This window comes from Miscanthus floridulus, unplaced genomic scaffold, assembly GCF_019320115.1.
Source record: "Miscanthus floridulus cultivar M001 unplaced genomic scaffold, ASM1932011v1 fs_340_2_3, whole genome shotgun sequence".
Taxonomy (NCBI): Eukaryota; Viridiplantae; Streptophyta; class Magnoliopsida; order Poales; family Poaceae; genus Miscanthus; species Miscanthus floridulus.
In genome coordinates, this window is record NW_027096613.1 from 18,496 (window position 1) to 35,791 (window position 17,296).

General features: G+C 44.3%; 1 protein-coding gene across 1 annotated transcript; it reads left to right on the forward strand.

Moving 5' to 3' along the window:
• The first annotated feature begins 11,071 nt into the window (after nt 1-11,071).
• Nucleotides 11,072-12,483, forward strand: LOC136531400 (phospholipase A1-II 6-like). Its single transcript, XM_066524064.1, has one exon. The coding sequence runs from the start codon at nt 11,079-11,081 to the stop codon at nt 12,318-12,320; it is 1,242 nt and encodes a 413-aa protein (XP_066380161.1). The 5' UTR covers nt 11,072-11,078; the 3' UTR covers nt 12,321-12,483.
• The last annotated feature ends 4,813 nt before the right edge of the window (nt 12,484-17,296 follow it).

Genomic DNA, 17,296 nt, shown 5'->3' on the forward strand with positions numbered 1-17,296 from the left:
AGCTTCCTTGTGTCTTCCTTATCTTCACATGAGGAGACTTTGGACATCATGCTTCTCCAAAATTGAATAATATTTTCTGGTCGGCTCCCAAATATTGACTAATTAAGAGATTTTCTTATTTTCGACATCATCGGCCGATCTCTTCCTCTTCAGGGTAAGCTTACCAAATTTTGGTGTCAACACACTCCATGGCCCTATTCGCTTATCTTATAATCTATACTTTTCAGCTTATTTTTTCAGCCGAAATAGTGTTTTACTCTCACGACTAATCAACCGGAAGAGTGTTTCGGCTTATTTTTTCAATGAAACGAACAGGGCCCATGACTCCTTTGCGGTTGAACAATTTTTTTGACCTGGATGTGGCAGAACCGCCTAATCTAATGCCTCTCAGGAGTACTCATCTTCCATTAGACACTAAGTACTTAAGGGAGGACACCAAATTGCGCGGTTCCATCGAGCACACCCCAAGGGAGAATCCGAAAATCCACATTTTTCCATCGGGATCACAAATAAGATAATAAAACTTACATTATTCTTAACCATTTCTTACATCACTTTTAATACAACATCAGAGTATAAGATTTATTGTTATAACAGCGGAATATAATCATATTATTAGAGTTATGAATAATTTAATAGAACAGCGGAATATAAACATGTGAACAGAGTTACAGCAGAATTAAACATCTATTTATGACGTGATAAAATATTGATATATAAACTACGACAACAGATTATAAAACTTTTGTTTATAAAAACATTTAGTGAGAGTTATAAATAAAAACTATGATCGCAGCGTCAAGGAATCCCCTCTGAGCCCACCAGAAGGAATCCACACACAAGAGTCATCTCTAGCATCCACCTGTCACCTGCAACAGGAGGAAATAAAACACTAAGTACTCAATTGTACTCAGCAAGACTTACCCAACAGGAGGAAAGAAAAGACTCTAAGGATATGCAAGGCTATCTAGCTTATGGGTTTATTACATCTACAGGAAGCATTACTAAATGTGCGTCCTTATATTTGATTTTTATTAGCAGACGCATTAGTTCATTAGCCAACCATTCTATGTAAGCACTTGTGCTACTTTCAAGCAGGTGGTATCAATTAAAATCCTTTTTACCATATTTCATCTTCTAATTCTTACTACGATGTTAGAGTTTAGACAAGTGATACCGGAATGCCAACGATTCGTGAATCAATGTCCCCAGCTGGGTACCCCAAAAACACACGTCCCGCTTATACCCTAGGCACAAGCAAGACCAACCCACTACCCTCCTATCATGGGGTCCAGGTCTCCGTCCAAGCTAGGACTCCAAGCCCCTGCCCCTGAGTCCCGGACTCAGTGCGGTGCAAGGACCTCCAATACCCAAAAACCACCCTGACAGTCAGTCCAGAAAGAGCTGGAACTCATGATAAGAGAGTAACAAGCCCTCCCTACGTCCATACCCAAGTATATGCTTGGGGTAATAAGTCTGTGACTTGCCTATCGTCTAATGCAATGGTCGATCCTTAACCAACACGGACAGGGAAAACAGTGTAACCAAGCTATGTCCCGTTGGTCGCATGACACAACCTCTTACACCCACCAATACCCAAACAATATCCCTGTCCGGTCACCATTTATATTTTCCAAGTGATAATAATACAGTAATAAATTTCCTATCTCTCGCGAGTGACAGACAATTACTTGACTTCTATCGGAGTCCTATAGCATAGTATTCTACATGATCATATCATACTAGTAAGACTCATAGGACAAAGATATATATATATGTAAGTGGGTTTTATTCAACTCCTTAAAACTTAATGCACAAATATAATTTAAAGTACATCAAAGTAGAGGTTATGCACCGGGGCTTACCTGGGTAAGATTTAATTAAAAGTTAGTATCTGCATCTTCAGATCATCCACCATCAACTGAATAGAAAGCCCATTGCATCATCTTCTAGAGAGAATACCTTTACACCATATTTAGATTCCCACTCATTCGTCACTTGATTCGTTGATCCATCATCGTACCTATATGATATGCAATGCTATGTAATGTAAAGACGTAATTAATCGACTACAATCGTGACTCGTAGAAATACAATTTATATCACTCAAGCTAACGAGCTAGTTTTAACGATAACCATACTTAGGCTACATATCCATGTTGTCGAATAAGGCGTTATTTCCCAATAAATGTTTTAGTTATACAATCCCAAGGTGTTTCTTTATTCTATTATATCGATTTAATCTTTATTCGAAATGGGACATCATTACCTATCTAGCAAACTAATTATTCTAGAGCTACAAAAATTATAGTGAGCAGTTAATAATATTAATAATTTACTGTAAAATTTTCAGAGTCAACACTATCACTGATTTATCACCGAAATTCCTATAATTTCACCTTTTAATAATATTAAGCATGTTAAAATAATTAGAGCAACAATAAAAACAAACCGAATCTATGCAAACGAAACACCCTATCAGATAGATCATGATTTTAGAAACTCAACAAAACTGGTTTGGCATTTTTATAATTTTCTATCATTTACTATGAATTTTACAAGTTTATTTTCAAAACTAAATTAGCTAAATGTTTTCTAGAACGAAAAGGGCCGACGGCCACTAAGCAGCCCAGCAGCCTCAACGCGGCCCGCGTGGAGCGGCCATGCGCGCAGTAGCGGCCCAGGCGTGGGCGGCACAAACCGGCCCAGCGCGCGGACGACGACGACTGGCCGGCCCAACAAGGCGAGCGGCAACGGCGCGAGCGGCCCAGGCGCGGCGGCGGTAGGCCGGCCCAGCGGGGCACGCGACACCAGGCCCAGGGGCGGCAGTCAGCAGCAGGCTGGCCTAGCAAGCCGCCCCACAGGGGAAAATCCAGCCACGGCGGCACCACTTTGCGTCGAGACCCCTGATCTTTCTTTAAATTAACCCGCGATACTCTAGACACTATTCAACACTATTAACATGAGTCATGTATTTTGCAATAAGAACCCTGTATTAATTTCTATTCGCACTATCTCACCTTCCCTTCATCCTTAAGAGCAGAGGAGCCACGGGACGGGCGCGGCCAGCCAAATCCCAGCCACTTGCGTACCCACCGGTGGTGGGAAGACGGCGCGGGGCAGCGGCAGGCCCGGTCGCACGCGGTCGTCGACGACAAGACCCGAGGCGGCCCATGGCACGACGGCCACGCACGCACGCGGGCGGCCATGGGGCGACAGCGACGGAGGTGAAGCGGCTCAGCGGCGGGGCACTTTGTAACACCTCGGGTGTTTTAAATACTAAAACCTGCGATGTCATCATATGCATTGCAAATCATTCATGTGTTAGTAAAAATTTTGATATGCATACACTAAAACAAGTTTACCTTTATGTTATATGTGTTGACTTGTATGGCTTGAATTGAGTTAAAAATCTTTGTATTGATTTGAATTTCTGAAAACCCTAATTTCCAGTATTTAAATTCTACCCTGAAAACCAAATTCAAAATCTAAGCACATTTTGGGGTTGAGCCTAAAAGTAAAAGTGTAGAGCTTGTTGAGATGTACAAAGTTGGTTTTTGGAGTTTTCAAAGTTGTTATATAAAATTTGAAGTAATTTGAAAAGACAAAATGTACTTAAAGTGTCCCCTTTTGATTTGAAACTTGCATTTCAAAATGTAGACTGAATTAGAGTATGGTTATTAAAGCAAAGTTGTAGAACTTTGAATTTGGAACAACTTTTGTTTTTGGAGATTTTTGAGTTACTATACAAATTTGGGAGTAATTTAAGAATTTAAAACGAGTGGCAATTCGGTAATTAGTTGAAACAGTGCCATCGGGCAGCTGTCACCGTCGGCGACCTTCTTTGGTGTTCTAGGCGCGCCCGTGGCCTTCTCCGACTTTGCGCTGGCACGAGCAAGATACTACGTGTCATCTCCTCGCTTCCTGGCCGCTCTACAAAGCTTGTGTCGTCGTCGTTCTTCTCTTTTCCTCTCCTCTGTTTTTCCCGACGCCGCCGCCATAGCTCCGTCGAGCTCGTGCCATCGCCGTAGAGCCATTCTAGTCGCTGCAAAGCCGTCATAGCTCCGCTTTTTCCTTGCACACCCAGCCAACTAGCCCAAGTCGCTTGACTTCGCCGGGAAACGCCGCTCGCTGCCTTTCTTCCTCGCAGCCGGCAGCACCACCGTCGAGTGAGCGCCGTCGTGGCCAGCGCTCTACGATGAGCCGCTGCTCTTGCTAAGTGTTGATCCAGCTTCACCTTGATGCCGTGGTGCTTTGTACCTTGTTGCTTGATCAATTTGTCCACCGCAGCCACCGGATCATCGCCGGCGACGTCTGTTTCGCCACCGTGACTGCTGTGCTCGTCGACCCACCTCTCCGCTGCTCCTCCGGTCCTGCTTTTTGTTCGATCACGTTCGGGGTGAGCTGCTGAACCTTCCCTTGCTGTTTGTTTAAGCTCTACCGGTCTTGTTTCACCGGCGTAGCACAGCCGCTCCGCCGTGTCCGCCATGGCCGGCGTCAAGCTCGAACTTCGCTGCGATTAGTCTCGTTAGTGCTACCAATCGACGCGCTGTGATGTGGGGAACGTAGTAGTGCATTGGCCATGGTCGGAGACCTCACCGGCGGCGAAAAATCTAGTCCAAGTACGGTAGTCGCTGATGAGCGCGGGAGGTAGACGCTGACACGTGGGACCCCGTTGTCAGCGACTCTGTGTTTGAAAATGGATTTTTCTATTTTGTAGAATTGAATGAATAGTACTGTGATTTGTTATTTTTGTGTACAATTATTTAGAGCTCCAAAAATTATGAAAATTTTGTGTGACCTCTCTGTGATGTATAATATTTAGGAAAAATATGAAATGTTGTTTTTCAGTAATTTTTGAATGTGATAAAAATTGCTCAATTAATTAATAAATGAGTTTCCATGATTTTTATAGGCTTAAATAATTGTCCAAAAATTATGAAAATTGTTTTTCCACTTAGTTATCATGTGATGAACCTTTACAAAAATTTGGAGCTCAATTGGAACAAGTTGATTTATTTCATAATTTTGAATTAAATAATTAATTCATAAAAGCAAATAGTAACATTTAATGATTTAGGTTTTGTTTTAATTTTTGGATTGAGTGATGACCTTGGGTCATTGGTTGGTAATGATCCTTGGCAATTGAAATAAGTGTTATGAAAAAGGTTTAGTTAGTTTTGACTTATAACTGTACCGCGAAGGAAAGTTGTATTCAAGTTTTTAACTTTCGCATCCATTATCAAGCATCACGTTTTGTATCTCGCATCATGTTAAACATGGCATTGTTACTACGTGTAGTAAATAAAAGTGAGCACGTGGTAGTTAATCAAGTTGAGGAGGAGGTTAATCCGTCTGTTGTGGTCGGATTTGATATCAGTGGGACGACTCCGGAACTAGACTTTTCTGGCAATCAAGGCAAGCCCTGGATGCATTTAAACCTACCTTGTGTTTTACAAATTTACATTGCTTTTGCTTTTCAATACTGCATTAAGTGATTAGGAGTGAGTGAAACCTAATCGGTGCATTACCAACCTTGTTTTTTCATATCTACCTTGTTACCAGTTTTACTTCGTAAATGACTAGTTATGCCTAGCCATGCTTAGACAGATAAAAGTCGGGTGATTGCCTGTCACCTGTGAGTTTCAAATGGATCTTTGGTTACGTTTGGTTACTTATGTTATCATGAGATATGAGCATGTGGAGTAATAAATCTAGACCGGGCGGACTCGGTGTATGAGAGCCACAAGACATGGATGTCTTGTGAGCGGGTTCTTTCCGCCTGTGTCGATTGAGGCCCGTCCGTTGTTTACCTGCATGAGGTAAGACTTTGTAGTACTAACCACATACTCCGATAAGCCTTAACTTGGCGATTCTATTACGAGAATGGCTACTCGTGCACTGGGAGTGGAGAGATGGCGGGAATAGCGTGTACCCACGTGGCAATGGGCTGGTGAAAGTGCATCTAGCCCTTTAGTGGGTTTTGGATGATTGAATGACAACATGATTAAAGGTCTAACCCGTTTGCTAAGTGTGAACAGGTAATAGGTTATCTCACAGATACTTAATGAAAAGCCAAAATGATGTGTTGTTGTATAAACAATCTAGTTCAAGCACAAGACAACAATGCAAATGAAACTCATACAAAGGCTTATCTATTGTGGGATTCCATGTACTATATGAAAGCAAGCTCGTTAGGATTAATTAATGAGACATGAAGGATTGCATATGGAATGGTCTCTTAAGTGAAGCTTGCTAAATTGAAATGAAAAAGATGACAATACATGAATGGATGATTCAACACAAGATGTGACTTGATGGCTTGTGATGGTGAAGATAGCAAGGAAAGGCTTCGAGGTACTAAGCAAGGGTGAAGGGCAAGCGATAGCTTGGCGGCCGAAGAACCTAGCTAGGGTGAAGAAGGAAGTACTTGCATTTAGTTGAGGTACTAATCAAGCTATGATGGCCATGTTTATGTGGAGGATCAAATCACTATTGGAATGTTTGATGGAAGTGACTTGATACATTTTGGAGTTATTCATATTTGATGAAAGGAATCAAGTCATGTGCTCAAGATGGCTATGCTCAAGTAACAAGATCAATATTGACATGTTGGCACCCTCACTTGATGAAGATTGAAAGACACGGCATCAATTTTAAAGAAGATCAACTCAAAAGGTTTAATTTCGTATTTCTTTTGATCTTGAGTTAATAGGTATGCCGTACTATTAAGAGGGATGCAAGTTTCGGTGGTCTGAGGAAGATAGAGTGCTCAAGCATAATAATTAAATTCAAAGTGAGACACTCTAGCACTTCACGAGCACATAGAATAATTTTTCTGTGACTGTCGGTGTCGGAAGTCCCGACGTAAGCCGGAACTCTCGACAGTCGGAAGTCTTGACTCTTGCCGGAAGTGCTGGCTCCCAGTCACAGCCAACGCGGTGACTGTGGACGTCGGAAGTCCCGACGTGAGTCGGAACTCCCGACAGTTGGAAGTCCCGACCCAAGCCGGGAGTCCCGGCATCGATGGTTCTACTGACCTGCTGTCTGTGCCCGTCGGAAGTCCCGACGATCGTCGGAAGTCCCGACCGTCGGAAGTCCCGACGTTTGTCGGGAGTTCCGAGACGAAAGTGGCATGGAGGACACGAAAAAGTTGGAGTAGTGGCGCTGAAGACCGCTAAATTTTTCTAGGGGCACACAGGGGATTGCGATCTTTTATAATGGCACACAGGGAAAAGTCTCTATTTTCTTCGTACCTCGTTCCAGCTCGGCTATGGTGAATTGAATCCTTTTGAGCAGCAGACTCTCCCACTGCAAAATTTCCGCTGGTAGCCAGCCGAGTTGTGATGCGATGGCTTGCCAGTACGAGCTTCGCGGCGAGAGGGCGAGGCCATGGTGGAGACGCGCTTGTAATAAGTGCCCATCTTGAGCGCCGAGTTGCGACATGACGGATTGCAAGGGCCGGCCGCGCGGCGATGTGACGAGGCCTATGCAGTAGTGCAGCTGGAGTAGGCCTTGTGTAGATCAAAGGCCCGTAAAGTTATGGGCGATTGTTCGGATACTAAAAATAAATAAATTATAGAATATGTCGGCGATATGAATTTATTATGCCTAATTAATCTATTATTAACACATGTGGTAATGTAGCACTTTGTTGTCAAACTATAAACTAATTAGACTTAAAAGATTTGTTCTGCAAATCAGTCATAAACTGTGTAATTATTTTTTTTTAGTTTATATTTAATACTCTATAAATATATCTAAATATTCGAGTGTAAAGTTTTAATTGCTCCTCCTCACGGTGACGGCGGATTTGAGGCGCCGGTCCTGGGTTGGTGAGGCCTATCCTCCTGATTGAATGCAGTCGCTCCAATTTTGACCACCTCAGCGAAGGATAGCTCTTGTACATGCGTGCAATCTTTCAGCCTGTTCGTTTGACTGTGGCTTATCATAAATGACAATAAATTTTTAGTCAGAATAATATTTTTCTCTCACACAAATCAGCCAACAGTACTTCTTCACGAACCAGCAACGATACAAACCAGCCAACCGAACAGGCTGATAAACCAGTCAACCGAACAAGCCGTTTATTCCCATGCATGTTCGTTGTGGTTTTCTTGTTTTTTTATTACCGTTACAAAAATCTAATTATAAATAACGATAACTAAATTGCGCACTGCTATCTTTTTCCACTACCATGTATTGGAGTCTTTATTTATCCATTTTTATATTGGATCTAAACCTTAACAATCGATATATAGGAACAATGTAGTAGTTTTTAGTTATAGAAATTGAAAGATTTTTTTTTACTTTTACTTAGGGCCTGTTTGGCAGGGATTCATCGGCTCCAGATTCACTATTTTCAGCTCCACTCTACAAAAAATTTCCTAAACACCCTAGATCGACCAAATTCAAATCCACCAAAACGGTGGATCTAGAGACCAGATTCACCAAATTGGTGAAGCTCCTCAGGGGGTGCTCCACGAATGGGTGTTTCGTACCTCCTCGTGAAGTTGGATAAAAATTACCCACCATTGCCACTAGTTACACACCCCTTACCCTTACCGGTTTGATTCTTTCCTTTCTTCCCCACCTCACGGGTTACGACGGCCCTTCGACTCGCGCCTCGCGCCGACCTCCTCTTCCGTCGCGGCCAGGGAGGCCACGCCGCTCATCCCCTCCCTCCATCCCTCCACTCCGGCGAGCCCTCCATGGCCGGATCCGGTAGATCCGGTCCTGCTCGACCTCCTGCACCTCCTTCTTCGTCCACATCCATGGGAAAGACCGCACCTAGGGTTGGGCTTTCTCGTCAGCTACAGGGCGCGGCCACCGGAGCTCCTCCTCCCGGCGTCGCGGACATGCCCCCTTCGGCCGGCCTTCAACCCGCCCCAGTCAGCTGGCAGGGAGCCACGGCCGGCGTCGACCTCGCCATAGCCGGCGCTCAGGCAGGCGCGGGCGGCCTCCAGACCGCCATGGACGGCGTCCACCAGCATGCCTTGGCTGCCCAACAAACCTTCCTGGCCGGCCAGCAGCCCCTACTGATCGGCCAGCAGCCCTTACCGGCTGGCCAGCAGGCAGCCATGGGCGCTGGGGGTGTGGCCACTGGTCAAGCAGGCGGTAGTTCATCGCAGCAGCAACCGAGGAAAACAGGGATAGCCACTCAAAATGTCTTAGCAGTTTGTGATTTTGACATGCGATTCACATATGTATCCACCGGTCAACCGGGATCTATGCATGACACTAGTGTGCTATACAATGCAATCTCGGTGGATGAAAAATTCTTCCCACATCCTCCACAAGGTAATAAAAATGATTAATCGTTTAGTCTCTTTTTTTATGATACAAAATATTAACTTATATTGTTTTGATCATGTTTAGGCAAATACTATGTTGTTGATGCCGGATATCCTAATCGGACCGGATATCTAGCTCCTTACAAAGGTGAAAGATATCATATGCCGGAGTGGCATCGGGGTATGGAACCCAAAACACCTAAGGAAAAATTCAATCGAATTCACTCTTCTATTCGAAATGTTATTGAGAGGTCTTTTGGAGTTTTGAAAATGAAGTGGCAAATTCTATACAAGATGCCAAACTACCCGATGGGGAAGCAAAAAATGGTTGTTGTTGCTTGTATGGTCCTTTAGAATTTTATTCGTGAACATGGTAGTGAAGATCCGGACTTTGCTCGTTTCGATCATGATCCTCATTTTGTCCCAACAATACCAGAAAGGTATAACCGATATGCAGTTACATCGGATGGTTCTACTTCGGAAGCCAATGCCGCCACTATGGATGTATTTCGTGACGGCTTGGCCACGGCTCTTGCTCTAGCTTGGAACAACTAGCATGTAATGGAAGACTATCTAATGTTGAGAAGTTGTCATGAACAATCGTAATATTTAGTTAATCTTTAGTTATTTTTATGTATGGACAATCGAAATATTGTTGACATGAGTTAATTAATTATCTATTTGGTGTGTCATATTGCATTTGTGTTTTAAAAATATACCTTTTTTGAATAAATATAGTCATAAGACGTGAGCCACATGTCTCATGTTACAACCTAAGGGCAAAACAGGCTATTCCCACCAAAACCTCATTTTCGTGAATTTGGATCTGTTGTTTTGTCAAACAGTTCCCTGATACATACACGGTGGATCTCAAATTCACGGTGGAGCTGATCCACGGTGAATCCCAGATTCAGATTCACATTTCACAGTGGTGAATCTCTGCCAAACAGGCCCTTAGTAATACACCAATACGAACTAACTTTTATTTAGATGTTTTTAAGCGTATGGAGATTGAATTATCATTTTTTTATAAACATTAATTTTTAATTTTACTATTTACCATTTATATTTAAAAGGACTATTTATTTGAGTTTTTTTCTCTAAAATTAATTTGGAGATCAACGGTCAACTTTTCAAATTCTATTTAGATTTTACCTTTACTAATCATGTTTTATCTGAACTCTTTATTTAGGTATTTTCTTATAAGTTTCTTTTAACACCGTGATTATGAAACTGTTGTTTAAGGAAAATCTACGCTATCAACTTTATATCTCCAAACTAAATTTTGAGGTTCCGTGTCGGTGGTGAAAGTTTCAAAAGAAATCTAAGCTCTGTTTGTGACAGCCGAATCCACCAACAGCATACATGGAACTGAACCGCTGGCCCAACAAAGCCCTCGGCCTTGGGTCCTGCCTCATGTTTCAGAGGATATTTGGACTAGATCTAGCCCACCGCCTAACCTACCTCTCTCTCTCTCTCTAGATGTGGGTGCATTGCATAGCCATGGCACCTTCACGCGTTGTGATGTGTGTGTGGCGTGACCGGGACACGAAGCGTGCCCCACTTCACCTTGCTCCGCTACACTGTTCGCCCTGCCCAGTTTGGGCAAGCAGCAGCACACGAAGCATGTACGTTCCATCACGCAGTCCCAGCACGGTGCGTGTCATGCCTTTGCCGTTTGCAATCCTCGTCATCAGAAGCAAACCCAAGCAAGCTACCATCACTGTGTCCTCCATATATAGAGCAAGCTGGATCATCATCAGAAGAAGCACCAGCAAGGCAACTATGAGCACCACCAACAACATGATGTCCCAGCACGGCGGCCTCGGCGACACGGCCCGGCGGTGGCGCGAGCTCCACGGCGGCGGCGACAACAGCGCCTGGGCGGGGCTGTTGGACCCGCTGGACCTGGACCTGCGCCGCACCGTGCTCCGCTACGGCGAGATGGCGCAGGCGACCTACGACGCCTTCAACCGGGAGCGGGCGTCGCCGCACGCGGGGCTGTCCCGCTTCGCCAGGGCGCGCTTCTTCGACCGTGTGCGGCTGCCGGCGCACGCCGCCGCGTACCGTGTCACCAGGTTCCTGTACGCCACGTCGTCGGTGGCCGTGCCGGAGGCGTTCATCCTCAGGTCCGTGTCCAGGTCGCGCCGCTGCAGGGAGTCCAACTGGATCGGCTACGTCGCGGTGGCCACCGACGAGGGGAAGGCCGCGCTGGGTCGCCGCGACGTCGTCGTCGTGTGGCGCGGCACCATGCAGAAGCTCGAGTGGGCCGACGACCTCGAGTTCCCCATGGTGCCGACCAGTGGCCTCCTCGGGGATGGTGAACGCTGCGACACCATGGTGCACCGTGGCTGGCTGTCCATGTACACCTCCACCGACCCGGCGTCCAGCCACAACCAGGACAGCGCACGGCATCAGGCGCTGAGCGAGGTGCGGAGGCTGGTGGACACGTACAGGGACGAGGAGCTCAGCATCACCGTGACGGGCCACAGCCTCGGAGCGGCGCTCGCCACGCTCAACGCGTTCGACATCGCCGCCAACGGCTACAACGTGCCGGCGGCGGGCGCGGCCGCCTGCCCGGTGACCGCGTTCGCGTTCGCCAGCCCGCGCGTCGGCGGCGGCGGCTTCAAGAAGCGGTTCGACGCCGTCCCGGGGCTGCGGCTCCTGCGCGTCCGCAACGCCCGCGACGTCGTGCCCAAGTACCCGATCGTGTTCTACCACGAGGTCGGCGCGGAGCTCGCGATCAATACGGGGGAGTCGCCGTACCTGAAGAGCCCCGGGAGCGAGCGGACCTGGCACAACCTCGAGGTGTACCTGCACGGCGTGGCGGGCACGCGGGGCGCGCGCGGAGGGTTCGAGCTCGCCGTGGCGCGGGACGCGGCGCTGGTGAACAAGGCGTACGACGCGCTGCGGGACGATTATGGGGTGCCGCCCGGGTGGTGGGTGCCGCTGAACAAGGGCATGGTGGAGGGCGCCGACGGGCGCTGGAGCTTGATGGACTGCGAGGAGGAAGAAGATGATGAGTAGACTGCGAAGGGAAGGAACGAACTCTTGCCATGCAGGCAACTTTGTGTGTTTGTGCACGATTATTATTATTAGATTAGATGTGGAAAGGACAAAACCCATACAATCGATTGAGTCATTTGGTTATGCATGGGGAAGTTATAAGCAACTAAAAAATGATTTATGTCGCGAATTATAAATGTTTACTACTTGATGAACCATTTTTTCCCTTTCAAAGTATAGAACATTTTTCACTCTATTGGCGCAAAAACGTGATAGCCGCGCCGGGTGGACACGCAGCAAGTCGGAATGATCCAGAGATCTGTTTTGCTTCAACGCAGGACCAGCCGATTCTACGAATTTTTCGAAGGCGTGCCAGTCAATTTGACCTGCAATTGATAAGGAGAGAAAGCTTATCAGTAATTTAGAATGGAACATGTCGGTTTTGACCAGATAGTTTTAGGTGTGCCGCTTCGGGAGCAGCCATACGGGAAAATCGACTAAATAGCCGATATAAGAGGGAATCAACGGCTAAGGACTACAACACTCGCGGATTATGATTGATTTTACAGTAACAAGTACAATGCACCTAGCTTTTAATGATCTTTTCCCTTAAGCTGTTAATATGTATGCGTAAAGATACATCACTGGCTACATTAGATTTAATCAAATACATGGTTCAAAGCCAATGAATTCGGCAAAAGAGATATGCCACGCAAGCAATCGACTGCTTAGCATAATAGGAACTACGAATTGGCTAGATCTAATTCATTACCATCAACAGTGAGGTTCGACCGGATCGATGACAGCTAAGATGATGACAATAATCTAAAACCAGAAAATCCATAAAATCGACTATATGTTAATAGGTTCATAAAAACATGCCATATCTGTGAAAGCACAGACGAATCAGCTAAAATAGCCGATTCAGATAGAAAAAGGGATTACAGCATGTGAACAATCGACTATTTAATATGAACGGATCTATAAACTCATCAAATCGAACATATTATCCTTAACAGTGGGGTTCAACCGGATCGATGGCAGCCGCGATAAAGATAACAGATCAAACCTTTAAAATAAACAGATATATTCACATTTAGCAGAACCATAAAGACACACTATAAGCTTTAAAGTACTATCAATCGGCTATTTAGCCGATACAGGCATAGCAAACAAACATAATACATACATCGATCACAAACAACACCACTAATCGATGATCTCTAATCTAAAGTCTTACCAGTGAGGTTCGACCGGATCGATGCAGCTATGGTAGTGTCACTAGATTAGATCTTATTAACTAGAGAATTTATCCAAGATCGAAAACATGTCTTTGAATGCGTACTATGAACGATAAAGATCGAAGTAGAACAGTCGATAAAACATAATCCATCGTTTAAAGTAAAAATTATCACAATATAACAAGATAAACGATGGACTAAAAGGATGTGAGGCCGATCTAGATCGATCTCGATCGGGCAGGTTGATATTGCTGAAACTGATGACAACGAGAACATCAACAAAATCGGTAACTTAATGAATATACCCGAAGGATGACACCCTTAGGTAGAGCCGATAGCTTGACCTTAATCTAATTTGAGCAGTGGAGGTCGAACTTAACCGATGCAGCTATACTTAAACTAGATAAGGATCGATAACTAACTTATACTAGAGCTCAGAAGAGGTCGGCCGGACCGATGCAGCCTTACAAACCAAAGTATAAGCCATGACGGTGCTTATAGACAAACCGGAGGTCGACCAGATTGATGCAGCCCTGCTTGTTGAAGAACTCGTCGAGATCTACAGTACTCCTACTCCTAAGGGTTGGCGTGAAGCCAAAAAAAAGTAATTGATATTGATTGATTGGGAGATGTTTGGTACAATAGCCGGGGTTTATATTTATACCCTGAGGCCTGAAACAATCCTAGTTGGTCACGTGGTGATCTAATACAAAACTTGCCTAATAAGATAAATCTAAAAGGAAATTTTAAGATACATGGACTCCAGTTTCCCCTTTTGTAGAATCCGCTAATAAAGCTTCCTTGTGTCTTCCTTATCTTCACATGAGGAGACTTTGGACATCATGCTTCTCCAAAATTGAATAATATTTTCTGGTCGGCTCCCAAATATTGACTAATTAAGAGATTTTCTTATTTTCGACATCATCGGCCGATCTCTTCCTCTTCAGGGTAAGCTTACCAAATTTTGGTGTCAACACACTCCATGGCCCTATTCGCTTATCTTATAATCTATACTTTTCAGCTTATTTTTTCAGCCGAAATAGTGTTTTACTCTCACGACTAATCAACCGGAAGAGTGTTTCGGCTTATTTTTTCAATGAAACGAACAGGGCCCATGACTCCTTTGCGGTTGAACAATTTTTTTGACCTGGATGTGGCAGAACCGCCTAATCTAATGCCTCTCAGGAGTACTCATCTTCCATTAGACACTAAGTACTTAAGGGAGGACACCAAATTGCGCGGTTCCATCGAGCACACCCCAAGGGAGAATCCGAAAATCCACATTTTTCCATCGGGATCACAAATAAGATAATAAAACTTACATTATTCTTAACCATTTCTTACATCACTTTTAATACAACATCAGAGTATAAGATTTATTGTTATAACAGCGGAATATAATCATATTATTAGAGTTATGAATAATTTAATAGAACAGCGGAATATAAACATGTGAACAGAGTTACAGCAGAATTAAACATCTATTTATGACGTGATAAAATATTGATATATAAACTACGACAACAGATTATAAAACTTTTGTTTATAAAAACATTTAGTGAGAGTTATAAATAAAAACTATGATCGCAGCGTCAAGGAATCCCCTCTGAGCCCACCAGAAGGAATCCACACACAAGAGTCATCTCTAGCATCCACCTGTCACCTGCAACAGGAGGAAATAAAACACTAAGTACTCAATTGTACTCAGCAAGACTTACCCAACAGGAGGAAAGAAAAGACTCTAAGGATATGCAAGGCTATCTAGCTTATGGGTTTATTACATCTACAGGAAGCATTACTAAATGTGCGTCCTTATATTTGATTTTTATTAGCAGACGCATTAGTTCATTAGCCAACCATTCTATGTAAGCACTTGTGCTACTTTCAAGCAGGTGGTATCAATTAAAATCCTTTTTACCATATTTCATCTTCTAATTCTTACTACGATGTTAGAGTTTAGACAAGTGATACCGGAATGCCAACGATTCGTGAATCAATGTCCCCAGCTGGGTACCCCAAAAACACACGTCCCGCTTATACCCTAGGCACAAGCAAGACCAACCCACTACCCTCCTATCATGGGGTCCAGGTCTCCGTCCAAGCTAGGACTCCAAGCCCCTGCCCCTGAGTCCCGGACTCAGTGCGGTGCAAGGACCTCCAATACCCAAAAACCACCCTGACAGTCAGTCCAGAAAGAGCTGGAACTCATGATAAGAGAGTAACAAGCCCTCCCTACGTCCATACCCAAGTATATGCTTGGGGTAATAAGTCTGTGACTTGCCTATCGTCTAATGCAATGGTCGATCCTTAACCAACACGGACAGGGAAAACAGTGTAACCAAGCTATGTCCCGTTGGTCGCATGACACAACCTCTTACACCCACCAATACCCAAACAATATCCCTGTCCGGTCACCATTTATATTTTCCAAGTGATAATAATACAGTAATAAATTTCCTATCTCTCGCGAGTGACAGACAATTACTTGACTTCTATCGGAGTCCTATAGCATAGTATTCTACATGATCATATCATACTAGTAAGACTCATAGGACAAAGATATATATATATGTAAGTGGGTTTTATTCAACTCCTTAAAACTTAATGCACAAATATAATTTAAAGTACATCAAAGTAGAGGTTATGCACCGGGGCTTACCTGGGTAAGATTTAATTAAAAGTTAGTATCTGCATCTTCAGATCATCCACCATCAACTGAATAGAAAGCCCATTGCATCATCTTCTAGAGAGAATACCTTTACACCATATTTAGATTCCCACTCATTCGTCACTTGATTCGTTGATCCATCATCGTACCTATATGATATGCAATGCTATGTAATGTAAAGACGTAATTAATCGACTACAATCGTGACTCGTAGAAATACAATTTATATCACTCAAGCTAACGAGCTAGTTTTAACGATAACCATACTTAGGCTACATATCCATGTTGTCGAATAAGGCGTTATTTCCCAATAAATGTTTTAGTTATACAATCCCAAGGTGTTTCTTTATTCTATTATATCGATTTAATCTTTATTCGAAATGGGACATCATTACCTATCTAGCAAACTAATTATTCTAGAGCTACAAAAATTATAGTGAGCAGTTAATAATATTAATAATTTACTGTAAAATTTTCAGAGTCAACACTATCACTGATTTATCACCGAAATTCCTATAATTTCACCTTTTAATAATATTAAGCATGTTAAAATAATTAGAGCAACAATAAAAACAAACCGAATCTATGCAAACGAAACACCCTATCAGATAGATCATGATTTTAGAAACTCAACAAAACTGGTTTGGCATTTTTATAATTTTCTATCATTTACTATGAATTTTACAAGTTTATTTTCAAAACTAAATTAGCTAAATGTTTTCTAGAACGAAAAGGGCCGACGGCCACTAAGCAGCCCAGCAGCCTCAACGCGGCCCGCGTGGAGCGGCCATGCGCGCAGTAGCGGCCCAGGCGTGGGCGGCACAAACCGGCCCAGCGCGCGGACGACGACGACTGGCCGGCCCAACAAGGCGAGCGGCAACGGCGCGAGCGGCCCAGGCGCGGCGGCGGTAGGCCGGCCCAGCGGGGCACGCGACACCAGGCCCAGGGGCGGCAGTCAGCAGCAGGCTGGCCTAGCAAGCCGCCCCACAGGGGAAAATCCAGCCACGGCGGCACCACTTTGCGTCGAGACCCCTGATCTTTCTTTAAATTAACCCGCGATACTCTAGACACTATTCAACACTATTAAC

Excerpts from the sequence above, each read along its gene's own strand:
- LOC136531400 (XM_066524064.1), top strand. The coding sequence starts at position 11,079 with ATGAGCACCACCAACAACATGATGTCCCAGCACGGCGGCCTCGGCGAC.